This window comes from Corvus brachyrhynchos, unplaced genomic scaffold, assembly GCF_000691975.1.
Source record: "Corvus brachyrhynchos isolate BGI_N302 unplaced genomic scaffold, ASM69197v1 scaffold42, whole genome shotgun sequence".
NCBI lineage: Eukaryota > Metazoa > Chordata > Aves > Passeriformes > Corvidae > Corvus > Corvus brachyrhynchos.
Genome location: NW_008237242.1, coordinates 938,691 through 964,919, shown reverse-complemented (window position 1 = coordinate 964,919; position 26,229 = coordinate 938,691). Strand labels below are relative to the sequence as shown.

General features: G+C 38.7%; 1 protein-coding gene and 1 long non-coding RNA gene across 3 annotated transcripts in view; one reads left to right on the top strand and one right to left on the bottom strand.

Annotated features, from left to right (window-relative positions):
- Positions 1 to 14,152: 14,152 nt before the first annotated feature.
- Positions 14,153 to 26,229, bottom strand: part of SLC1A3 (solute carrier family 1 member 3) — a 61,822-nt gene continuing 49,745 nt past the window's right edge. For both annotated transcript variants that reach the window (XM_008630607.2, XM_017730229.1), the window contains 5 exons: positions 22,071 to 22,366; positions 19,803 to 20,036; positions 17,638 to 17,832; positions 16,114 to 16,248; positions 14,153 to 14,864 (listed from right to left, as the gene is read on the bottom strand). In XM_008630607.2, coding sequence (XP_008628829.1) covers positions 14,660 to 14,864; positions 16,114 to 16,248; positions 17,638 to 17,832; positions 19,803 to 20,036; positions 22,071 to 22,366 — 1,065 coding nt within the window. In that variant the 3' untranslated portion in view covers positions 14,153 to 14,659. The remainder of the gene's footprint in view (positions 14,865 to 16,113; positions 16,249 to 17,637; positions 17,833 to 19,802; positions 20,037 to 22,070; positions 22,367 to 26,229) is intronic.
- Positions 21,074 to 26,229, top strand: part of LOC108445660 — a 120,817-nt gene continuing 115,661 nt past the window's right edge. The window contains exons 1-3 of the long non-coding RNA XR_001860609.1: positions 21,074 to 21,201; positions 24,388 to 24,553; positions 25,393 to 25,500. This is a non-coding gene — a long non-coding RNA (uncharacterized LOC108445660). The remainder of the gene's footprint in view (positions 21,202 to 24,387; positions 24,554 to 25,392; positions 25,501 to 26,229) is intronic.

Sequence of the window (26,229 nt, the reverse complement as noted above, 5' to 3'; positions counted from 1 at the left end):
ATATGTGATTCTATCTGTTGTATGAAAGTTCTTACTGTCTTTATAAACATGGAAACTCCTGGATTCTGCTGAAATCTTCACCTCAGTATAACCTGAAGTAACTAACTGCAGTGTGTGAATTTTCAGCCTTTCATTTCATGGACTGCCACTTTGCTTCTTCATTAGAGGAGAACATAAATGACGCATCTTCTTTATACTTAATGGAGGTCTTGGCCTCTTAACACCTTCTTTAGTGGCACTCCAACTGGTTCTACTGCTTCCTTTCAGCTGGGAGATTTTCCATTCCTCCAGTAAAATTTCTCTTAATAGAATCACAACATCAAAGAATATCCTGAGTTAGAAGGGACCTGTCACGATCATCAAGTCCAACTCCTGGCTCTGCACAGGACACCTCAAGAGTCACACCCTGTGCCTGAGAGTGTTGTCCAAACTCTTCTAGAACTCTGTCAGGCTGGTGCTGTGACCATTGCCTGGGGACCCTGTTCCAGTGCCCAACCATCCTCTGGGTGAAGAACCTTTTCCAGATATCCAACCTAAGCCTCCCCTGACACAACTTCAGGCCATTCCCTCAGGTCCTGTCATTCTGTCACTCATTCAGCAGAGATCAGTGCCTGCCCCTCCTCTTCCCCTCATGAGGAAGTTGTAGCTGCAATGAGGTCTCCCCTCAGTCTCAGCTGTTCGAGGCTGAACAGACCAAGTGACCTCAGCCTCTTCTCACACAGCTTCACCTCAAGGGCGTTTATCATCCTCATGGCCCTCCTTTGCACACTCTCTAATCGTTTAATGCCTTTCTTACACTGTGGCACCCAAAACTGCCCCAGCATTCGAGTGAGGGCTGCCCCAGCTCAGAGCAGAGCGGAACAATCCCCTCCCTTGCCCGGCTGGCGATGCTGTGCCTGATGCCCCCCAGGACAGGGTTGGCCCTCCTGGCTGCCAGGGCACTGCTGACTCGTGTTCAACTTGCCATCGACCAGGACTCCCAGGTCCTCTTCCATGGTGCTGCTTTTCAGCCTCTCATTCCCCAGTCTGTCCACACATCCAGGATTGCCCTGCCACCGGTGCAGAATCCAGAACTAACTTGATGTTAACTACTTGTTAAAATAGACATGGTTGATGATTTCCTATCTCTAATTTACCAGACCTCTCTGCAGGGCCTCTCTGCCCTCAAGGGAGTCTTGTCTTTCTTCAAAGGCTTTTTTGCTGTTGCATAGTTTCTGAACTGATGTAGCCAAAGATGAACAGTGAGGAGTTTTTATTTAACCCACTAGAAAAAACCCTCCACAACTATTTCCTACTTTTATCTGTCCTTTCAGGGTTTGGAGTTTTTTGATACTGCATTTCATACTGGTATTTCTTAGGTTTGTTTTTGAAAACTGTAGTTGAAAAAGATATTAATTTCTTAAATATGAATAATGAAAATTTAAAATTAAGGCTCATAAATTATAAGATGAATTTTCACACACCTCTTTTACTTAGTGCCGTGTTCAAAGGTAAGAAAATGAGCCCAGAAAATCTGTACTTTTGCTACTTTTAAAAGCATGACGATTGTGTAGCATAGTACCATTATTATGCTGGTCATGTATCAGAGCTGTTCTTATACAACATTCTTGTGCACATGGGAAAGACCCATGGCAAGTGATTCTCTTGAAAATCAATTGACATTTCTATACTTCTATTTAAGTTTTTTTCTTCAGTTGAAAGGTAAGCAGAATTCAGATCAAAAGGCTTATTTAAATAATTTTCAGAGGAAAATGCTAGAAAAGGTCATAAGCCAGTAAATTTTTCACATGAGATACAGGCTGAGTGTGTACTATCCAAATGGGAAACTGGAAGAAAAGCCGTCCAGAATTGCTGAAAATATTTCTGTTTAGGACCACTAGGTGTCAGGCAGAATGAATTTACTCTACCTGAACTAGGATGAATTTCATCCTGATAGGGGTTACTGCAAAGACTATGAATCCACTTGAGGAAGGGAGGCAGAAACAACTCCCAGTCTCTGGACTTGCTTTATCTGCAAAACTGTGAGTCACATCTATTGCTCAAGCTTTCTCTGCACTCCTCTGTGTTGTGTAATTTCCGGATAAAAATGCTCTGCTGAAAGCATTTCAAACCTCACTGGTTTAGTGCAGCTTAAAAATGCAAAATCTCTAGCACGTGGGAGCTACAAGTTCTTGTTCTAGCTGCTTCTTGTCTCAACCAGTTTCATGACACAAGGATAGATATTCACTGCCCAGTCTCTGAGAGGGACTTCCAGGAGCTTTCTTGCTTAACAGGCAACGTACATAAATGGACAAAACCCACCAGACTGAGCTCCAGAGAATAAGAGTCAGGAGACAAAATTGAGTAAAGGAGAAGAAAGACAAAAAGGGATAAATATCAAAAACAGAGCTGCTTGTACTCTGCTATAAATGTGTGCTTCGTTCTGTGTTGTCAGCTGAAGGTATGTTTAATCTTGGCTAATTGGGTCAATCAATGATGTCTCTGTGACTGAATTATAACTATTTACAGCCCTCACCTGTTCAGGGAAGGAAATAATGAGTCTCACACTCCCATACACTTGGCACACTGGTTAGAATAGGAACATCACATTATGCGTGCTATTTCCACATATCTTAATGCTAGGTTTTCTAAGTAACATGTTTTTAATAAAATGCTTCGAAGATTTGATAACCAAAGATGAAAATCTATAAAACATTTGAACAAGAACACTTAAATGATAGTCTGTGTTAGAAAATAATAATAATAATTTAGTTTATTAAAAATAATTTGTAATAAAGATGTTTTAAATTGAGCTTTTCAGGGATTGGTTCTAACTGCACTTTCATTAACAGATGATGAATTACTTCATCAAGTTGCTGTCTTTTGTTATCTCTTTTTGCTTTCCCCAACCAAAGGAGTGGTATGAATCTGGAAAAAAGTCTCACTTCTGGAGAGGTGTTTGTAATTATTCCCAATAATTTCCCAAGTTCTTTAAGAGAATATTTCATACAGTGACAGAAGCATAAGAATAATGAAAGCAGTATTTTGGGAAAGTGCATGTGAATGAGCTGAAGTCTCCCTGCTTCAGACTTTGAACTTTGTCTGTAAAAATTTATTGTCTGGAAGACAGAAGAGCATTAGTTTACAGCTCAGTATTGGCACGTGCCAGGCTGCTCCACTGAGTTTTCTGAAATTGATTAAGGAGTAGTAAAGCAAGAGATGAGAAGATGTGACATTTTATTCAGCATCTCACCTGGTGTTTCTTACATCACCCAAACTGCATAATGGTGCTTACTGGGAGCTCTTGGGAGTGGGTCTTGCTACTCCAAGCCCAGAGGAGAGGCCTGTGCCTGGGAATTTATGTCAGTTTTGTAAAAGGTTTAGCAAAGGAATTTTGAAATATGTGGCAAAGGAGAAAGATAGTGAATTTTACACATGAGCACACACAACATCACAAGTGGGAATGCAGAAAATATATTTTCCTGAAATATATGAGTCATCAATTTGCAGGTCCAGAGTGACTACTTTATTCAAGATGCTTAACTTGAAGGAATGTGTCAGTGAAGTGGAAAGTCACAGAAGGAATCATTGTGTCATAGAATTTGGCAGATAACAGAATGAACCATGCTATGTTGCCTAAATGCTTGCTGTTGTGGAACAGATGGAAAAAATAAACACAACAGAAATCTGCTAGATCAGACCACTGCTCTGCTAAAACCCAGCACTAGAGACACTGTTTAGTGAAACTTCTCCAGGTGGCTTCCGTAACTTTCAAAGTAGTTATATTAAGGATGTTGGAGCACTTGTCCTTCCTTATTCCTTCGGTATCTGCTTTTAGGCCCGTTTCTGAATGCATAAAATCCCTTTTTGAACCTGTTGACACTGTTGCCTCATTGTGATACTGTCTCTCTGCATGTCCCGTGACAATGTAGCTCCAGAGTTCACTACCCACTTTGTAAAGATGTACTCCTTAACCAGCTTAAACTCTTTTAAAGCACTTGCCCAGCAGTGTCATCAAATTATCCCTGGGATAAAATGGGTGTTGTTGGATGTGGAGATTAGCAGTTCTACTTTTGCTTTATGCATTTCCTTCTTGTTTTTCTGTTTTTCTTCATCATACAGCTTCTGCAGTTAAGGACTTTTTTGTATCTCCCAGATTTTTGTATCACCTCTTGTGAATGTTTTACTTAGTATTCATTTCTGTGCACCTCTCTAAATTCCTCTACATCCTTGAAACATTCTAAGGGATTTGAAGTGTGGCTGCATCAAGGATTTACACTGGAACAAAATTATGTCCTCTTTTCTCCTTGTTCTGACTACCTTGGCTGGTGACTCCCAGCATCTTGCTGCCTTTTTTTGGCCAGTGGATTGATCCAGCGATTCCAGGAAACAGCAGCAACTCTAAGATCCTTTCTTTGGCTCATAACTGCCAGTTTTGAGTTTAGCATCATGCAGTTGCCATTTAGAATTTTTTTCCCCATAGGTGCATTACTTCGTATTTGTCTTAAGGGAGGATCACCTGGCAACCTGTCAGCCATTCAGATTAGTGGGCTCCTTCTACATTTTGATGCCACTGCCAAGTAACATGCACTTTAAAGATCAAAATGTTATTTGATCACTTACAGAGATTGCACTGTAAAATTTCTTGTCCATGGATTTGATAAAGCTATTCAATAAAACTAGTCCCCAAACCATTTTGTGTGTGGACTCACTTTAAACACTTCTTACCAGGAAGTGTTAGTTAAACCCTATCACTTGTTTCTCATCTTGCAACAAGCTTTATATCCATAAAGGAACTATCCTTCAGTCCATGGCAGTTTATTTTCTCTATTAACCTTTGGTGTAGTACATTATCTATGGCTTTCTGAAAATTCAGATACATTGCATCCACTAGTGCAACTAATTTCCTTCCTAGTGCACTTAAAGAAGTGCAATAGGTTCATGAGGCAGATTTTCCCTGCAGCAGATTTTGTCTTTGCTGGAATCATGTCAGCTCCTTAGCAATATCCTTCTATGTTTGCTCATGTGCTAAGTGAGTTTCTATTATTATCTTACCGCAGCAGGAAGTCAGAATTGCTGCTCTGTTCCCAATATCTCCCCTGCACCCTTTTATGCTTTCAATTCTCTCTCTCTTGTTCACAGCTGAACTTATATTTGGAGAATGCTTTACCCACCAGACTAAAGTATACTGTGGAAAGTAATGAACTGAAAGAAAAGAGGGAACAAGCAAAGTTTGACTGCAGTTTATTGGTGATGGCTCTGAAATAGAAGAGCTGCTTTGTGTTGGTGGCAAACAAAGTCCAGCCCATGCTCCTGCAATTGTATTTACGATTTTAAAACTCTTCCTTGTATTTTTAGCAGATGGCACGCTTTTAGATAGCGGTGGAGTTTCATGGTGGTTTGATTAGTGCTGAACTGTGAAAGACCTGTTGCAGTTTGACAAAGACAAAGTAATTGCCAGGAAGGTCAATATTTTCTGGACTAACTTTTGAGGGATGTAATTTTAATAGGATTCAGTATTACAGATATCTAATTTTCAAAACTGTGACTTGAGTCCTTTTGAATCTGACTTTAAAATAGTAATTCTAAACTTTTTCTTTTCTTTCTGGTCCTTTTTGTCATGTGATGTTTTTAGACAGTGCTAAGGGCTGGAGGGGATTTAAAGACGGTGTAAGCAAAATTCTCCCAAATCTGTCTTTAGGAGTTTGCAATACAATATTTGGTACTACAAGTATTGGCAGCACTGCTGGTTTGTAAAGGAGCAGCTTAGTCCCTGGACAGATGCCACACAGCATTTGGTTCCTAGAATCACAGAACGGTTTAGGTTGGAAAAGACCTCTAAGGTCACTGAGTCCAAGCCTTAACCCAGCACTGTCAATCCATCTCTAAACCATGTCCCCAATGCCACATCTACAGAGCTCTAAAAAAACTCCAGAAATGGTGACTCCACCACTTCCTTGGCAGCCTATTCTAATGCTTGACAACCCCTTCCACAAACAAACTTTCCGTAATATCTAAACCTCCCCTAGTGTAACTTGAGGTCATTTCATCTCATTCTGTCCCTTGTTACCTGGGAGAAGAGACCAAGCCACACACTTCTACAATCTCCTTTCAGTTGCAGAGAGTGATAAGGTCTTCCCTGAGTCTCCCTTTTCTCCAGGCTAAACACTCCCAGGTCCCTCAACTGCTCCTCACCATTTTGACATGAATTGTATCAAGGTACAGTCTATATGTTTCAACAGGGACACGATTTGGCAGGTGCAGATTCCAAGTGTGCAAATCTAGCATTTTCATAAAACATAGGGGCACATCAGATTACCAAGAGAAAGCCCTTCAAAGAGAAACAACTGAGACTCGAAGACAGATTAGTACTGTGTGAAACCCTGCTATGCTAGCAATTAGTGCTAGCAGAATGGCCCATACACATAAAGGAACGCTTTGGGAACTTCAGCAAACATTTTCCCCAAGACACCTTCATCTTGCCTGAAAGATGCTCAGAGAAAGCAAAGACAATGAACACAGAAATAAAAAAATCAATGTAAGAGTGACAGTGTTACACTAAACTGTGGTAGTGCAAGTAGCTCCAGCCATTCTGACCACTGAGAATACCACCAACACCAAGCTGTGGTGGTCAGGCACCAAGGTCTAAAGCAGCTCACTCAGGTGAGGGTGAGAACCCACAATTACCCAGTTCTTTGATTTACATGTTTTCCCTATGATTGGCTCCCCTCCCAGTTTTATGTGTAAGTCTATGTATATTCATTTCCCTTAGTTAATATGTATAAGTTCTAGAAAGTTCTGTGGTACTCAACACCCCATTGGTTCCTTCCCCAAGTTTCTCCTATGTGTTATTCCCATTGGTTCCCTCACTGTAAACCTCGCCTACTTTCCCTTATCTCATTTGCTGTAATCCCTTTCCCTGCCTTCCCTATCCCCACTATAAAATCCCTGGACCCTGTCAAAAATTCAGCTCTTTGTCCCTGTCCCTTCACTTGTATAAACCTCAGCATGGAATCCATATGGAGAGTCCCCTTTCTTCTTCTTCTTCACCTCTGCCTGCGTGCCCTTTACACTTGCCTCAGAGAAGATTGCTCTCTCAGGTGAGAAGCTCTTCCCTTCATTTTTGTGTGTGCCACCTTCCAGAGGGGTTGCAGCCTAGACCTTCGGGCTCCTTTCTGTTGGCATGCTGGGTGCAAACCCCCTCACTAAACCTCTTCAACGCTGTGTCAAACAGAGGACAAGATGAACGAGTATATTCTTTATGTGAGTAAGCCTAGTAATAGTAATAATAGTCATAACAACAATAGCAACATTCTGCAGCTGAAAAAATGTTAAATTCTGTGCTTAGTACATTAAGTGCTGTGTTCAAATGTTCATCAGAATATTCAGCTTAATTTTTTTAATTGGCTACAAAATGTGCCTTTTAAAAATATTTGCCACATGATGGCAGCATAATCCAGCAAGACAAAAAAATTTGGCTGTCATTGCTGGGAAACTGCAGTTTTTAGGAGGCTGATTGTTACAGAGCCACAGTACATCTGAAAATGAAGCGCTGGCAGCAACTGAATAGCTCTTTTGCACTGTGCAGGCTAAGTGGCACAGTGGGTTAGTACTGTCGGCTTTTTCTTCTGGAGGCTTGGGCTTACATCCTGGCTGAGCCTGTAAATGAAAGCAAGTTGGGTGGTCTCATCCCAGTCCCCATTTGTGTCTATCACAAAACCACCAGGCAACTTGGCATGGCCAGGAGCTGCTGCCTGGGAGAGGAGCAGGACTGGAATAGGAGAGGGACTGTGGGTCACAAGCAAGGCGAACCGGAAGATCTGTGAAAGGAGGTTTGTGTGGCACCTGCTCAGAAAGAATGGTAGTCACCATCTGCCACCAGCACTAATGTTGTTCTGAGTATATTTGCAACGTAGTGCTTGAAATCCAAGTCAGATCATTATTTTATCCTCCTCTGTTGGGGAAGATGAAACAGGAAAGCCTTATAAATATGATTGCCTGACAAAAGATTTTGGGAATATGAAAACTACAGGCGACATCGAAATGAAAGCCACTTTTGAAATACCAAATCTTAGTTACTGAACAACTGGAAAACAATGGTATGGCCGACTGAAGGTAATCCCCTCTTGATGGAACAATACCCTCTGCTTGCAGGCAGGTCCAAGGGTCAGAGCAGACCCTACTAGCTCAGCAGAAGGGGTCCAAAGAGTAGTTTTTAGAAGTTAAGATGTAACACTCTATGGTAATATAAGAACTCCTATAGGCTGTATGTAAATGCTATAGGATTTGTATCTTGTATTAGATTGGTTAGTGACAATTAGAATATTCAGTACAGAAGATGATTTATTGTATTGTAACCAAAACTTCAGACACTCTTCGCACACTCTTACACTCTCTTACTCACACTCTTACTACACTTTCATTACTTCTTCTTCACTCTCATTCCTCTCTCGCTCTCTCTCTCTCTCTTTACTTATCCGCTTGCTCTCCTGGGCCTGCTCCGAGCTGAGTCTGGCAGCTCTAAGCAGTGCCCCTGTACCCACACCCTTTGCAATAAACCGCATGTTCCAAGATCTGACTTCAGAGATCTCTCGTCTCCATCCGTCCCGACCATCGAACCCACACCAAGCTCCCACACTCCTCTCTTTGCTATTCATGGTATTTTTGCCAGTGGAAGGAGCCAGGGAGCACCATGTGATTCGGCCTGTTTTTAGGTATAATTATGAAGAACAAATTCATCTAATTTCTGTTTTTTTTCAAGAGAGGATAGAATAAATTTTTAAATTCACCCTAGTATCTAGAGCACAGGAGATAAAATTACAAGGGTGCTACACAAATCCTCAGGGTCTGGATGGTGCCCAAGACAAGGCCCAGGTGTCTATGTCAGCCCCGTTGTGCAGGTTCTCCACAATATTAAATTCTCTGGAAAACTTGGTGCGAGGGCAATACTGTTGTCCATATCTTATTGGTCAGGAACCAAAACTCAGAAAGGCTGAGTCATGTTGAAGACTGAGAATACTCCTGAGACCTGAATCTGCGTATATGAAGCCCTGCTGCAGGGGAGTTCTTAGAGGAGAAGCTGTAAAAAAGAGGAGTAAAACCATGAGAGCAAGTGGGACAGATGGACAGAGGGATATGGTACTGCAGAAAATTGGAAACTGATTGAAAAAAAAATGATGCAGAAAATGAACACAGGTTTACGAGCCAGAGTAACAGTAACAATAGTGGACAAATATCAGAAGGGAGTTGATTTTTTAGCATTTTTATGAAGTATCAAGAGTTTTAAAAAGCTCTTAAAAAACCAATAGTACAATGAAAAAAAAGTCTAAGTAATCAGGAAAACCAGAAAAAAATGTGCAATGTCTGGAGAAAGGAAGTTGTAAAGAACAAAGAAATAGCATGAATATAAAAATATACTGCTGAAAAATGCAGTTTGTGAGACAAGTACTTGTGAAGCTGTGCCAACTTCTATAAATACAAGTGGCTTTAAAGTGAGGAGATATTATAGAAAAGTTGAAATATTTCATTTTGACATTTTCCTAACAAAATGATTAAAATGTTTTATTTCTAAGTTCAGTTCATTTTACAGCTGAGTTTGTTTTAATTTAAAATAGACTAAAAGCAATCTAAAAGTGAGGTAGGATTTATTTTTTTTTAAGCACAAAAATTTGTTTCGATGATGCCCTGGAAGAATTATTCTCCCCAGTTTTTCAGTTCTCTCACTGAAGTGAAAAATCAATTATTTGCACAGCCCTAGTTGTGTAATGAGGCATGTTAAAGAAAACTTTGGTTAGAGATGCGGGTGCTCCTGTCTTAAAATTTTGGAATTTTAGGTACCTCTGTGTATCTCAGAGACATCTGAGGTGCTGGGTGGGGGAAAGGGCAAGGGAAGGGGCTCATCATGAAGGATTATGTCATCTGACTACTGCTCTCTTTTACCAGAAGTAATCTTGCTGCCTCACTGATGTTGCAAGTCTGAGTTTTCAGTTTTGCATGAAGGTGTAAAAATCTTCTTCTGTCTTATTCCATGCTTCCAGGATAAGCCAATCTCTTTAGAAAGAGGGAAATCCAGACATGTAGTGATCTATCAGTTCATCTCAGAATTTTTGTCTTGTTCTGGGAAATGGCTGATCACGCCAGAACCAAGTTGATCACACACTCTTACCACAGCTAGGACACTGTTGATCACACAAGAAGGAAGTTACACTCTTCTGCACCTTTTCTGTTGTAACTTTATTAAAAAAAGCAAGCATTAGTTGAAAAAAAAGTGCTTTAAATTTCTTGTCAGTTGTGCCTGCATTGGAACACAAATGTCACTTGTGCGAATTCAGTCCTTCAGAAGAAATACTCTCCTGTGCCAGTAGTTGATTTTCCACATGCATAGTCACTTTGCTTTATACTGGCCACACACTGTTACAGAGACACAAATTCTTACCTAAGAATGGCAAGGCTGTTTTGTTCCCCAACTTCTAAATGAAAATACTGCTGAAAAATTATGGGATACGAGAGATCTCACTTCTGCATGAGGGCACAGAAGAGTAAGCAAGGCCACTGTGCCATGAATATCTCCAAGTGAGATGCTGGACCGTGTCCAGAGCAGAACAATGGAGCTGGAGAAGGGTCTAGAGAGCAAGTCATGTAAAGAGCATCTGAGGGAGCTGGGGATGTTTGTTCAGAGAAGAGGAGGCTCAGGGGGGACCTTATCACTGTCTACAGCTCCCTGAAAGGAGGGTGTAGCCAGGCAGTGGTTGGTCTCTCCTCCCAGGTGACAAGTGATAGGATGAGAGGAAATGGCTTCAGGCTAAGCCAGGGGAGGTTCAGATTGGACATCGGGAAGAATTTCGTCACAGAAAGGCTTGTCAGGTATTGGAACAGGCTGCCCAGGGAGATGTTGGAGTCATCATCCCTGGAGGGATGAAAAGGGATGGACATGGTACTCCGTGCCATGGTCTAGTTGACAAGGTGTTGATCAGTCAAAGGTTGGACTCAATGATTTTGGAGCTATTTTCCAACCTAAATGATTCTGTGATACACTAGCCCTCTTTCTTTAACTCTTCCCATCATGATAGTAGTTCCAGAGACACAAAGATGCTTACCTGGACTGGGGGAATGAATATGCAGATAACTAGAAAAAAAATTGTGAAAAGTTATGCTCATGTGCTCTGTAACACCATGTCTTCTCTGAACTTTTTGTCTTCTCTGATTTCTTTTACAAAATTTGTTTACACTTAAAACACCGCAGACAAGTTCATAGAGGTCACTCTGGTGTTTTGCTGGTGTATGTTCAGGAAGGCAGGGCATCTCCCTGCTGTCTCCATTTGCTCCAAACAACACAACTTCTCAGTTGCAAGTGATTCAACTTCTATCTTTTATACCTTTCCAGTATTTCTGATGGGATATTCACTTCCATTAGACAATAACTGCAAGCTGAAGTTTTTGCCAAATGAACCCAGCACCACAAACTACTTTCATGAGCAAAACAGTGGATTATCTAAGAAGGTTGTAATGTTAAAAAGCTGTAATGTAATTAAGCATCCAAAATGAACTGGCAACTTTGCAGTAGCTGAAACGCTGGAAATGTAAATACTATTTTTTTTAGATTTTGAAGGTATTAATATGCATTTATGTACTTGAATTTGGATGAACCTTGGTGGGATAAACACCGGCTCCTTTAATTCTTAATGTTCCTTCCTCCCACCCTTTATGTATTTGTTGTGAGGAAGCCCTGTAATATTGAAGCCCTGCTGTACAAAATGGCCTGTAATTCCTGAAATCCTAAACTCTGAGTTTCTCATCTCTGAGTTTGTGTGGAGCTTCTATTACAGAGCCTATAAAAGAAATTCTAGATCACAGTAAGAGCAGTAATGTAAAACTATTTTTATTGAAAATACATCTACAAAGTAATGTTTCTCAATCCACTCTGGGTGCATACCAATGCAGAACCAGTGAGGGATGGGGAAGGGAATCTTTCTATAATACCTGATTTCCATAAGAAACAAAGTTAGTATAAAAAAGATCACATTCTTTGTGACGCAATTCATTTTTCTCAGCTGATGTCATAGAAAGACAGCCTTTTACATTGTCTTTGCAATGTATTTCCAAACAAAATCTTAACAAAAATTTAAAATGTTATGCCATAAATTCTACAGTTAATGTTTATACACACATTCTGAATACAGTATCTATATAAAAATATCAGAAAATGCCTGTCTGCATCCTAGATTTGCATTATGTTAGCAAAAAAAAAAAACCCAACAAAAAAACAAACAAACCAGAAAACAAGAAAAATCAACCCATATTTTCTTTCAGTCGTTCATTTAGAGATTCATTTAGAGCCTTCTTGGTTTGACTGCTCAATAACCTATATTAAACCCTGCTCACTTCATTCACTTGAGAGTTCTTGCTCATATTGTCTGGATTACTCAACTGGAGAAGATGGATGGGAATTTTCAATCCCAAAAATCCAATCTTGCCTGGGAAAAGATTTGTCTTTGACCAGCATGCTGACATTTTCACTACAGTTACTTGTATACTGTATTTATGGACTTGATAAGTGACAGATGCAACATATTGAATGTTTTTTAAATGGCAGCTAGGACAGTGCAAAGGGATCCTTCATTTCTGTCATCAGAATTATTTTGGCAAGGGGAGGGATAAAGAAGAAAACTGGGTATTTTAATAAAACAGATCATTAAACATTATTGTGCCTGTCCATTAATATTTTTTCTTTCTTCCAACTGTTTCTACATTATGAAACTTTCCAGTTTAACCTCTCTTGATGCCATGAAGATTTTTTGCCTTTTCTTTTATACCCCTGTTATACCTTTTTACAACTTCTGTATTCTTAGTGCTTTTTGCCTACATTCTTGGACTTGTTTTTTCAGCTAAGAGACTAAACATTTTAGAAGCTTCTTAGTTAGGGATCAGTGTACCCCAGACCCCAAGGTCCTCTCCAGAACACATTCTGTAAACTAAGGTAGAACCATCCAGGGGAAGCCTCCTTGGGGAGGGGGGGCTCATTCTCATTGGGGAATTTTTGATAGATATGCTAATTAATAAAACCTATAATGTTATACCCGATCTTTTGGCGGGGTGCATTTCAGTGCATTCCACCTGGATGTGTGCACCTAGGGATCCTTAAAATAAATACCAAGGTGAAATCCCTTTTTCCCTTCTAACTGTGTTTGACTCTTGATTTTAAGATCAGGAAAAGGCATCATTCTACTAATACAAGACAAAAAGGAAAAAGTACATAACTTGTATTTCTAGAAAAGGGCTTCTTCAGGGAATAATCTCGAGTTGAACAAAAAGGCCACTGTATTACAAGTGCATTGTTTCCCTTTCTTCATTCTTTCCTTATCTATTTCCTGAAAGTTACCTACAATATTTCATCTTAAAATCCTTTCTAATTAAAATTTCAACATATATTATAGTATTTATTATTTTTCAATTTGCATATCTTTTCCTAATAAAACGTACAAAAGCACCCATTAGTTTTATTTTCTAAAGGCTTTTCTCTTCTTTTTCAGGTGCTACTGATAAACTCTCTAGGAATTCAGAATTTCACATTAAGATAGGGAGCCTTCTCCAGGTGGAAAAATGTGAGTCCAGTTAATACCTCTATAATTTATTAGTGGATCAAGAATTTGGGATGTTTCCAATCAGAAAACCTCTGCTGGTCTCAGGAATTCAGATTCAGAATCCAGCCCATTTAGGATCTGAACATCTCACCCTCTGCACCTTCTGCAGAAGGCTGGCATTGCCTTCTTACAATTGCTTATTAAGTAGCTCATCAGTGCATCCAAAGTGTGCAAATTTTTTTATCCAGACACGGATGACGACACAGCTTCTGTCCCAGACCAGGGCCTTGCTCTTACAAACACTTACACACACAGATTGTTTAACTGGGTTGTGATGTTGAAATTAAGGGAGCAAATCCAGATTGGAAATACATACATGCATATGTAAATGTTTGAGAGCCAGTGGGAGCCAACTAGGCTAAATTTTATAAAGATCAGCTGAAACTAATTTGAAAAACTGTCTAGATAAAATAACTTTCTCAGAAATATTTCATCTCAGCTGGTAAAAGTGCTGATTTGGGGGTATTTTCTTTATTTATATATCTTCCCCCTTTTTATCCCCTCAATTAATCTCCTGCTTTTTGTTGTCCTGCTAGTATTTGAACAATAATATAACACTAGAGAAAGAAAATCAGATAAAATAGCAAAAGTCCTGTTAATTTACTTAGCTGGATGCAATTATCAAGTTAGAAGTGTTGATTGTGTGTTTATAGATGTTTAGTATGTTGCAACAGGTGTTTAAAAAAATAAAACCATTTTCAGGCTCTGTTATCTTTTTTGCTTTCCAGTTCATAAAAAAAAAAAAGAAAAAAAAAAAGATTCACAGGACTGAGTAACATATACACAATCTCTTTTTTTATCCCCAGTTAGCATATGTCTAGCAGGACCAGTGTTGTTGCCTGTTAATTTTTTTTTAAGTGGGAAGCCAACATGTACCATGATCACTGCTAGTTTGGAATATATTTTCATTAATTCTTTCCAGTGCGAGCATAAAGGGAGAAATCAAGGAATAGTTGAAGCTGGTGAATTCAAGATATAAATTGCCGGAAAAAGTGTGTGTTTTCTCACACTTGTAGTATTGAACTCACGCTTTCTCTAGCCTACATCTTGGTTTCACTATCTACTGGTTTCTCATTCTCATTTTCTTGCGAGATCAGTTGGTATGGTTTCTTCATTTCATTCTCCTCTATCACAGAATTACCCATTTCAGCATCCCTGTTCTTCAGCTCATGCCGTGATAAATGTTCAACAATTCCTGCTCCAATGGAGTCTCCCAAGACGTTGGTAGTGGTACGGAGACGATCCCTAAGGAAAAAGTAGTGAGTTAATTTCATCCCTTGCTCAAGGAAGCATGCAGACTAGCTGCTAAATTGGCCCTTAAGCAGCCACTAGGTGAGTCACCTGTTTTATGTGCATTCACTTATCTGAACTGTTAATACCACAATTTCTTCTATGGAAATTAACAAATATAGTGGGATGTGGAGTCACAAAATATGTTAATACTCTTAGCAACTTCACAGCAAGAAACAGTCACATGATGAGGATGGCAAAGGGAGCTTATGGCTTCTTGGATGCATTTTGATGTTCTTGGGTATCAAGAGCAAGAGTATCCTCTGAACATGTAAGCCAGCAAGAATCTACCTTGTTAGGTTTGTTTGTCTGCTGACCACAAACTATGATGTGTAATTTAGGGTGGAATTGTGCAGGAATTACTCAAATTAAACTACAAAAATTCATCCCTCTCAGAGGGCTCTGCCCAGGAGATGCAGGAGGCATCTTGACGAGGAGTGACTGGCAGCGTCAGTAGGTAAGCAGCTACATCAGGTGGTTAGATAATAACTTGAAGACATTATGATCTGATAACAACACAGGCAACTTCTTTCAAGGAACAGTTGAGAAGACTGAAGGGTAAAAGCCCCGAAAAAGCTAAATAATAAGTGTTAATTGAAATAGGGGCTGGAGGGACCCTTCCTTTGGTTTATTTCCTGGACCTAGGGGAATATCTATATATCTATATATCTATATATCTATATATCTATATCTAAAGGTGTATGTCTACAGATAGATGAATGGAAAAACTGAGGGGCAATACTTTATGGTGGCAGTAACACAATTATTTTTCATTTCTGTGTTCATGGGGTAGACAGATGAGCCTTTCCTCGGTTAGATAGTCAGCAAGGCTGCAATGAATTGGTTGGATCTGATCCAATTCTGAGCCTGATTGATTGAAAAGTTTTCATTGCCATCCTACAAAAAATAAAAGACTAAAACAATTCTTTGCTTATTTAATTGCAGTGTATCTGAAAGATTTCTTAGTATCCTAACAATACAGGTTTCTAAGTAAACTTTTTACATGCAAAAGGAACCATCATTAAGCAATGCCCTTCATCATCTGCTCTAAGAAAATACCTTAATAGCAAGAAATAGTGATTCTTTTTAGTATTTGTATCCAACTTCCCTCTACAGCAAAACATTGTATTATAGCCAGAATGCCCCAGGCTATTTCACTGCTAAATATGGTCTAAGCCTTTAGCAACTCCATAAAAATACTTACAAGAACCAGTCCACTGCAATGATAAGAGTGATATCATCTGTAGGCAAACCTACTGATGTGAGCACGATGACCATGGTGACCAGTCCAGCTTGAGGAATGCCTGCAGCCCCAATACTGGCAGCTGTAGCAGTGATGCTGTGCAAAGAGATGGCAAGAGCAATTAACAGTAAAAAAGCCTCTCCTTATCATCTGTCAAACTTTAAAATCAGATGTAAAACAAGAAGGTATTTGCTTAGTAGTAAATAAAGACATGAGCCTAGTCCCTTATCTGAACACCCTATAGCTGCAGGGGAGTATGACTCTTGATTCAAAGTGTTTCAGTAAACCTTTATCCAGAAACCTTGAAACATGATTTTGTTAGGTGGTAAAATCCATACTAGATGCCAAGGGCCAGACAAAAACATTAAAGTTACATGTCCCCACCCATTGAGAAAACTCACTCCACAAGCTCAAACACGTTAAAAGAAAAAGCTGAGGAGGTAGTTCTGTCCTGGCAGATCTAACACAAGAACTTCTGCTCTCTGTCCATCTCACTGTAACTTCATGCCAGGTGAAGTCTCTGTCCTCCAGCAGTTGGCGTTCTGCCATCAGAAAACAGAAAACTGCCAGAAAACCTGAGTCATACAGTCGACTGACTTAGTAAAAATATGCTTGTTCACACCCGGTTTAGGAAGATTTTGTTTTCTCAGGTGGTTTTTCAGGGAGCAGCTCTAGTAATAATGAGTATGAAACAATTGCCTCAGAGGGTGAAGGCAGAGCTTTGCCTTATGTTAATGAATATTGAAATAAACTGGAGGGTTTTATGGAGAGAAGAACTATATATGAACTTTCAGTGTTCCTGAGTGGTAGGTATGTGTCTTTGTCCCACAGTGCCCTCATGTCTCCTTGCTGACTTTCCTTTCTGCACATGTACCCATCACCCTTTTTCCTTAAACCGTGATAAACATACTGAAATTAAAGCAGATCAGTTATCATTGAATGCTAACTAGTGAGTTGTTTGTGTTCTATTTCAAACAAGAAGGCTTGTGTGCTTGAAAACATACCTGTCTTCACCACTTCTATCAGCTGATGCAATAAAAATGTATTACTGCTCCTTACACAGCTAGCTCTGTTTGTATCCTGACACCTGGAAAACACTACCTCTCCTAGCAGTAACATTGTGACGATTTTATGCTTCAGCTTTGTACATGCATTATAAACTACCTGATACTCATTATAGGACTGTAGGTCCCAATAGCTGCATGAGTTCTTAAGAAAGAAAAATTTGAAATGAATTAAAACCTGTTCTTGTTGTCTTTATTAAGTGCAGTAATGGGTGTGTCATGTTACAGTTTTGTTAAAAAAATTATCTGAAGGACTATACATGCTGGGGGTCCTTTTGTGTGCAGAAGATGTAGAGGTAATCTGATACTGTAACAGTTCTTGTTTTTAGCTCTAGATACTTATGTTTAATCCCACATAAACCAGCAAGGGGTCATCACAAAGGTCCTTTTTATCAAATGTAGGTAACAGTGGTTTCCATACCTGATTGTGATAATCTGCCCAAAGTTCAGATCAAAGTTGTTGACCTGTGCAATGAAAATTGCAGCCAAAGCCTCATATAAAGCAGTTCCATCCATATTAATTGTAGCACCAACTGGGAGTACAAATCTTGTAACTCGTTTGTCTACTCCATTTATTTCTTCCAGACACTTAAATGTAACAGGTAGTGTTGCAGAACTGAAACAAAAAGAAAGAGGATAATATACGATATAAGTTCTACAGGGAGGGACAGAGAGGAGTGTCACACATTATAATGACAAGAGAGACTGTTCTGTCTTAGTTTTTATGTGATCTACCAGAACAATTTTTAAATGCAAATCATGAATTTAAGCATTTCTAATGATGAGGGTTCTCCTAATGCTCTTAGAAACTTTTTCCAGCTGTTAGTTACTGCCATTTTCTATGTAATCCCTAGTCTGAAAATGTCTAAATTCAGTGTTATGACACAAGGTTCTTCTGCCAGGCACAGGGATCTATTTAAAATTCCTGCTTCTCACTTTTGAGTCATGGAGCTGTGATTGAATCATCCCTAAACGTTGTTTCCTTGAAGGTATACAGAATGGGCTATTCAAACCTTCAGTAAAAAGCATGTTTTCTCTTATTTATTTGCAGGCTTCCCTGGAAACAGCATTTTGATAAATGGTTGCATTATTTTTGCACCTCTGGGTTAACACCACTAGGCAGCTAAGCACCACACAGCCACTCGCTTGCCTCCACACCTAGATGGGATAGGCAAAACCGAAAGGAACAGTAAAAACAAGAATATGGAAGGGTTGAGAATAAAAATGTTTAATAAGTGAGGGAGAAGTTTGGAAGAAGAGCAGAAGAAAACGAAACAATGCAAGTGATACATAAGCACCACTCACCACCTCCCACAGATAGACCAGTGGCCAGCAAGTTCTGAAGTAATAGATGGCCAGCCTTCCTAAAGTCCTCTTTCCCCTTTCATTGCCGAGCATGATGTATGTGGCATGGAATATCTCTTTACCTAGTTTGGTTCATCTGCCTGGCTGTGTGCCCTCCCAGCCCACTGTGAACTCCTCAACTCACTTTGGGGGCAGAGTGAGAGGCAAAGAAGGTCCTGATACTGTGCAAATACTGTTCAGCAACAGCTAAAATGTCAGTGTGTGATCATTGTTGCTTTGGCCACAAATCTAAAACATGTCACTATATGAGCTGCTATGAAGAAAGTTAACTCTGTCCAAGCCAGGCCTGTATCTCTGCATCTGATCTCACCAAAGTAAAGAGGTTTTTCAAGACACAGCAAATCAGGTTACTTGATCCCAGTGAAACCTTCATTACTAACTACTTAACAGACTTTGTAGTCTTTGAAAACTCTATCAGTATCTATAAAATACTGGCAAAAAATAAAGAGGCACTGTGGAATATTGTGTTAGAAAAATATCTTTGCTGACTGTCATCTTACGGTTGAATTTTAAATGGTTTTTAAATCCACTTGCAGTACAGTATGCTGTCTTGCATCAGCCTAGGTTTTTACTTCAAAATAATCTCAAACATCAAGGACTCAAATTTAGCATTACAGAATCTCCAACTGAAATCCCCCATCTGTAGGAGACATTTTTAAAATCTATTAAAATGGAAGCTGTTTTACAAAAGGTCAAATGGTATAGAAACATACACTTTATCGTAATAATGTTTCCTTCTGTCACACATGCAAACAGTTTTTTAAATTCCTATGACATATCTATGACCATCTCCAAAGAGAAAAAGTGACATTTCTGTTGTGGGTTCTGTATCCATAATTTTCTATCAGGATTTTGGGCACAGAATGTCAGCTGCCGATAGGAATCCCCTCTGGACTTTTCTTTGCTGCTCCATTAGGCCATGCATATCCTTTTCCAGCTCTATCCTTCATTATCAAGCCATTACAAACTACTTAAAATAGCAAACACCAAGATTGACCAAAGTTACAATGGTTCTGGCCATACAGTCTGCATCACCAAACAGAATAACTTCATCCTGTTCAGGGTTTCTTACAGAAAACAGAGTTCAAGTCAGTATCAGAGAGCAGCAGAACTGAAATACAGTGCCCAAGTGAATACAGAGTTCACCAAACATTAGGCAAAATTGTTTCTTAAACCAGTAATACTATAAAAACAATATGGCTTTAAGATACTGTTTTATACCTGGAAGATGTTCCCAAAGCTGTGACTAATGCTTGGATTAAGCCTCCAATAAATACCCATGGATTCTTACGAGTGATCACAAAGTAGAGAAGAGGTAGGACAATGACAGCATGAATTAGCAAACCGATGATAACTGTTACAGTATACATGGCAAGCTGACCACCGATCACACCCATATCTTCCATCTCAACAATTTTTCCAGCAATCAAGAAGAGAATTCCAAGTGGAGCATACCTGCAAACAAGAAATCAAAATAGGATTACAAAACAAAGTAGAGATTTGGTCCCCCATCCATACTGTTTGTGTTTATATGCATAAATGCAGAATTTCACTGTTAGGATGCTCCTCTTCAGAAGCAGTTCAAGAACTTTTCAACTCTGAACAGCTCAACCTGGATTAAACCACAGCAGTGAATGTTTCTGGTGGGATTCAATGGATTCAACATCTGGTAAGGATTTCAAGATGTATAAAATCTTGAAATAGCATCACCTTTTAGACAGGCAGGGAAATGAACTCTCCTTGGAATTCAGGTGTAGTTTAAAAGCTATTTTAGCCAATTCTGTTACAATTCTGCCTGTGTGAATGAAGACTCTACCAACATATGTGTAGACTATGCCAAGCACCCAGTTCTATTCTAGTGCTGTTTCCCATGCTGTTGGGGAAGGAACCTGCACAGAAGTCTGATAACTTCTGAAGGTTTCAAGCGGCTTCTGATGCCCAAGATATTTAGATTTTTATATTTTCCATATATTCGTAGCTTTGTAGATTGCTAAAGCATGGTTGTAGCTTTTAGTATTTTTCCTATCTTTCTTCCCTACATTTAGGAGCAAGAAGCTTACCTCATTAAAGCATTACTAAATATTGTTCAGTCTTATTCCAAGAAGACAACCAACTACAAGGATGCTCTGTTTTCCAACCAGAATCTGGACCAGATATAACAACAGTGGGGTAAAAGAAACCTCTGGACTTCTTTTAGTGGGGCAGGACCCCAGGAGTTATTACCTAGCCAACTAACCTTTTAATTGAACGGTGTATGATAGGTATACTAATTGACTAACCTTATAAAAATTGTGTATACCAAGTGTGATTTTTGCCATATTGTGTACCTGAAAGGTTTCAACTAGAGGTTTGTTTTTATATTCACTCTAATGTTGTTGGGAAGATCTCTTCTATTTTCCAGGCATCACTTCTGGCTGTGTTACATTCCATCCAGTGGGGCACTGAATAAATATATTCATCAGCACGAAGAAATCTGTATGACAAATGTTGGCTGCATTGTGGGACAGCAGCACAGATGGGATGAACTGGTTTTCCCTATCAGGAAGCACAGCTAGAGGTGAAAAAAGGGCTGGTGCTGGGCATAAAACTTGAACATAATTCTGCTGCAGCACTGCTTTAGGTACAGCCTTATTACTATAAATGTTCACTTGTCTTCTCACGGTAAGATACCACAGAACAGAATCTATTCACTGTATCTCAGCTCCCCTTTACGCCATCACGTCCATGCAGAAATTTATCTGAATCCTCTGCTTTATAATTTTAAATGTGCTTGTGAAGGAGAAAAGATTTTAGTTATTGGAGTTCATATCTAGTGTTTGCTCCTGGATAGACTCTTCGAGTTGATTTGGTTTTTTTCTGTAGTAAAGAAGGCAAGAAGACGTTACTTCTTTTCATAGTTAACCTTCTACCTGGAGAATAATGAAAAGAATTTGAAAAGATTTCATACCTTGAGGGAAAAGGTATTTATTTTATTTACCTAATGAACACGATAAAGAAAGCAGGAAAATTATGTGTATGTGTGAGCAGTGCAGCTACAATGCAAGGACATATGGATACACCCCACAACTACAGGAACTAGCTGTGCTGGAAAATTATGATAACGAGGTTTTGCTGTGTAGAAATAAGATTATGGGAGAGGTTTGTTGGTTTTCTTTAATGAATTCAGATTAAGATATAATGAAACTTCAACATCTTACGCTGTGATTGCTATCTTTATGAAGACATATAATACCTCTGTAAAAGGGTAGAAACTTCTGCCATAGACCCTGATTCTTCTCATGTCAAAAGCAAAACCCACTGAAAGAGCTGGTGTGTTTGGGCAAATTATTGTCACAGAGAGTTACAGCTCTAGAGCTCACTCATGAAAAAAGCTACAAGGTAGATACAATCTTATTGTCTGACTTTCCGCCAAACAGTGCCCAGTGCCGAACTGTGATGAAAAAATATTGTTTAGTAGCTTAGAAAGGAATTTATCGAAGAGGCACTTACCACATGATTAGAGCTACCAATCTCATGATAGCCTCATTAAGGCTATCAAAGAAGTCTTTCAATGCCTGACCTTGCTCCCTCATGCTCCCAATCACCAGGCCAAAGCTGATTGAGAACACCACCAAGCCAAGGGCATTCACTCCGTTCACAGAACCTGGAACAGGAACTATTTCCTCTTTCATTCGGGTGAGAGCTTCCATTGCTTCTGACACGTTGCTGATTATGGAAGTCACCGTGGATGTGTCATTGGATGGAATAGTTACTTTAAACTTTCTCTTTTCATAATTGGTTTTGAACTGTTAAAACAAAAATAAAAGAAAGATAGAAATTCGGTGAATCATAGCAAACAAAGTTACTGTTTTTATTATTATTAAATCATCACAATTTAAATAAGTTATTTACTATTGTAGGACATTTGAATTTTTTGCTTAATATTTTTAGGTAAAATGTGCTATGATGAAAATTTGGATTTCCTGAAAGCAACAAAAATTCGTAATAACTTCTAATACTAAATGTTTAGTTTCAGCTTCTAGAAATCATTTTCTCATAAACAGGCCAAAGTCATCTGCAAAAGATTCAGATTTGTCATGCTCCTGTATCTGGTAATAAAACTATTGATTCTTAGTTTGTGTTTTATATAAATTGCTATTTTTCCCTGCAACAAAATTCCAACCTTTTATAGTCTTTTTTTGGCTAGTGAAAAATATTTTTTTGTGCTCTGTAGTTTCTTTATTTCTTCATCTTTTTATATTAAAAAAAATTAGACTGAAGCTAACTTGAATACAGCATACCTCTTTTTTCCTTTGTTATGGCAAAGTCATTAGTTTACTCTGCAATACAAGTCACCACACTTCTTAATTAAGGAAATGATTATACTTTAAATGGTTCCATTATGGAACAGACAAATGGATTTCTAAATATCAATATGGTCCTAAATGTGTGCTTTGAAAACCAGTCTTTCACCCCCTAATGTTTTCCCAAAGAGAAATTTACATCCCAAATATTTCTATCTGGGCTCAAAAAGCCCTGCTGTCCTGTCCAAAGCATAAAGCATGCTGAATATCACTAGTATAATGTTTCTTATGTATCTCAGGATGCTAATTAGTCCATTAAAGCAGCAGCACACTGGCATCAAGGTTTGGATTTTTATTGTTTCGGAGCTACCAAGAAAAGAGAACTATGTCCCCAAGTTTAAGTATCACTACTGATATCTGGAGACTGTTGAACACTTCAGAAGTACTTGAGTGAAATGAATTAATTATGACCAGGATGGGAAACCTAAGTATCATCATCTTTCAACACTAGTCTGATTTGATGTTGCTTTCTGCACCTCAATAGTTTCATGCACCCCTTCCAAAATATTTGAGGTATCCCTCCAAAGGCTCTAAGTTTTTCAGAATGTCAAATAAAACCTGCTGCAGGATACTTATAGAAAGTTTCTGAATAATATGTAGCAGAACAAACCTACATGAAGGTCAGATACTCTCGAGTCTTGAATAAAATTTGTTAAAATCTTTTACAATTTGGGCTGTGCAGAATTCAGCTGAGAGCACTATGAGCAGTTGGCTGACATGGAAAAGCCCACTACCACTGCCTCACCAACTCACATCCAAACTGTGATAGTTCTTGTTTGATCTCTTAGTGAGATAATTCTACTTTTCAAAGTGGCAGAAATCTTACCAAGCAAAAAAAGTCACCATTTTTTGGGTAAAACCTGTGGAGGTGAATCAGTTCTCACTGACTGACAGGGAAGAACCAGGGAAGGTGGGATGGGGTTATCTCTTTAAGTAACAGAGTGTAAATGGAAATGTAATATAATGTGCTCACTGAAGTGCTTTTTATTCTGTCTTGTCAGCAATGTTAAAATACCGCCTAACACTTTACACCAAACACAAAGATTCTTGCCTTCAAAAACCTGTGTTAGAAAGAATTTGACATGGTAATATGAATAGGCCTTAATTTTGGGCTCATTCTTTAATTTTGTTGCAGCAGGAACATGCTTTTAGTTCTGTGTTATTTAAGTTTCTTTAGAAATATAATGTGGATTTTAGGAACTCACTCAGCAAAGTCCTTTTCCATTTCGTCTACTATACTGGGCCACAGAGATGTAGGTCTTACCTGATCGCTCACCTTATTCACCAGACTTAAGTATTCAGAAATATTGCTAGGGAGAATAGTCTTTATGGAACCCCTGCTAGAGCAGTGGAGAAACATCTTATTTAGAGTGTGATTCAAAATGATAAGCTAAGCAATGGGAAGCAGAGCAACTTTATTTGCTCTGGAATATTTACTTGAGCTGCTCTTACTTTCGTTATAGCTGGCTCAGCCCCAGGACATCCCTGTGGATATGCCTTCTGTGGATCTTACGCCCAAAGTTGTCTATCAAAAGTAATGAGAAGTTTCCTGGTGAAGCAAAAGAAATCAAGGAAGACCAGATACAGGTAACACAAGGGATGTATCTACTAAGGAAAACAGTGTAGAGTGTAGGTTGAGCTTTATTCTTAGTATTGCTTTTTAAAATTACATTAAAGGCAAAACACCACCATGAAACGTATTTTCTGTGTGTGAAATGGTGAAAAAGCCAACTGCTTATAGGAAGTGACTGGATGAAGAACCACCTTCAAAATGTTAGAGAGTGTTTTGAAATAGATGAGTTAATAGCAGGGTTGATTATTTCTGCTGTGCAGAGTAACTGGTGGCAAGAAATAATTTTTTGAGTTTTTATAACATTCCTATTTTCATCAGATCTCTATCTCAGTGGCAATCAGAGTTACCAGCTTTTAATGTAGCTCAAACTGACAGTTTAATATCACATTTTGATTTGGCTGATTCCTGTTCCTTTGCAACTTTCAGAAATAGAAGAAATTAGACAAAATAAAACTGCTAATTGTAGGCTTAAGGGTCTCAGGAGAGAGACCAGAGGTCCATTCACTGATAATATGTGATGGGCTAGGCAACATCACTGAAGTCCTGTCATTTCTGAGGATACTTGGAGCATTATGTCTCCAGGAAGAGGTATTTTTGCCCAGTAAGATTTTAGATGCAAAATACTCATAATTTTTCCTTAAGTTCATGTATCGAGAACAGTTGAGGAGCAAGATAAGTGATATTTGAATGCATTAATTTGAACAGCTTTCTATAAAAAATCGTCTGCAAGTGAAATGCAAAAATAATGCATTTTTACAAGACATGGTGGTAATGAACAACTGGAAAATTAATTTTAATTAACTTAGCACACTATGAAATAGACAATATAGTTGCTGTATTGAATAATGCATTGAATCAGTTGTTTACGCTTTCATTATTATTTTGTTTTTATTAGTGATTCAAGATACACATAGTCATTTGACTTGGATCTATTGAAGGACTTCAAGGATGAAACATTGTAATCTGGCAGCAGCACATCCTGGTGGCTTATCTTGCTGAAAAGGTAACTATTCTGGAAATTCATAATTCACTGTCATAATTTACTCTGAGATAATGTAATTAGTACTGTCTTTGCTAAGTCTGTATGATGATGCTGCATTTAGACAATACTGACTTTAAAAGCAACAAGTTTGCTTAAATGCAACCCTAAAAATTTAAAAGAAATTAAGACAGAGATATTCCATCTTAAGTGGTTTTTTTCTTTGTTTTCCATATGGATATGTGCAAAAGCATTCTAAATTTTCTGCCTAAGAGCTGATGACACAAGCCATAATATATATTAACTAGCCCAAATTATCATGAGGAATAGACACCATATATTGGTAGTATTAATTTCTGGATGTATGATTAACACTTCCAATTCCTTTGATAATGACGAGTTCAGGAAAGAATATGTAGTCAAAAATATCTCAGAAGGAATGCAGTTCTTTAAGCTTCAGCTGGCATCAAGTTCTACCTATTCACTCCAGAATGACCCTCCCCAAATTTTTAGATTGATTCTGTCTCTTAATTCCACAAGTTTGCTTGCGTTTCTTCTGCTCTTTGATAGACCCCCAGAGCACAGCACAAAGAACAAGTAGCTAAGAAGCAGTATCTGCTTAATAAGGAGACTGCTCACTACTGCTCAGCCCCAGGCTAGACATAATTTCTTAATTTAGCAAAGAAAGAAAAACTAAGAGATAGTGGCCAGAGCAGCAAGGTAAACCCAAAGATTTCTTCAGATATCCTTAAA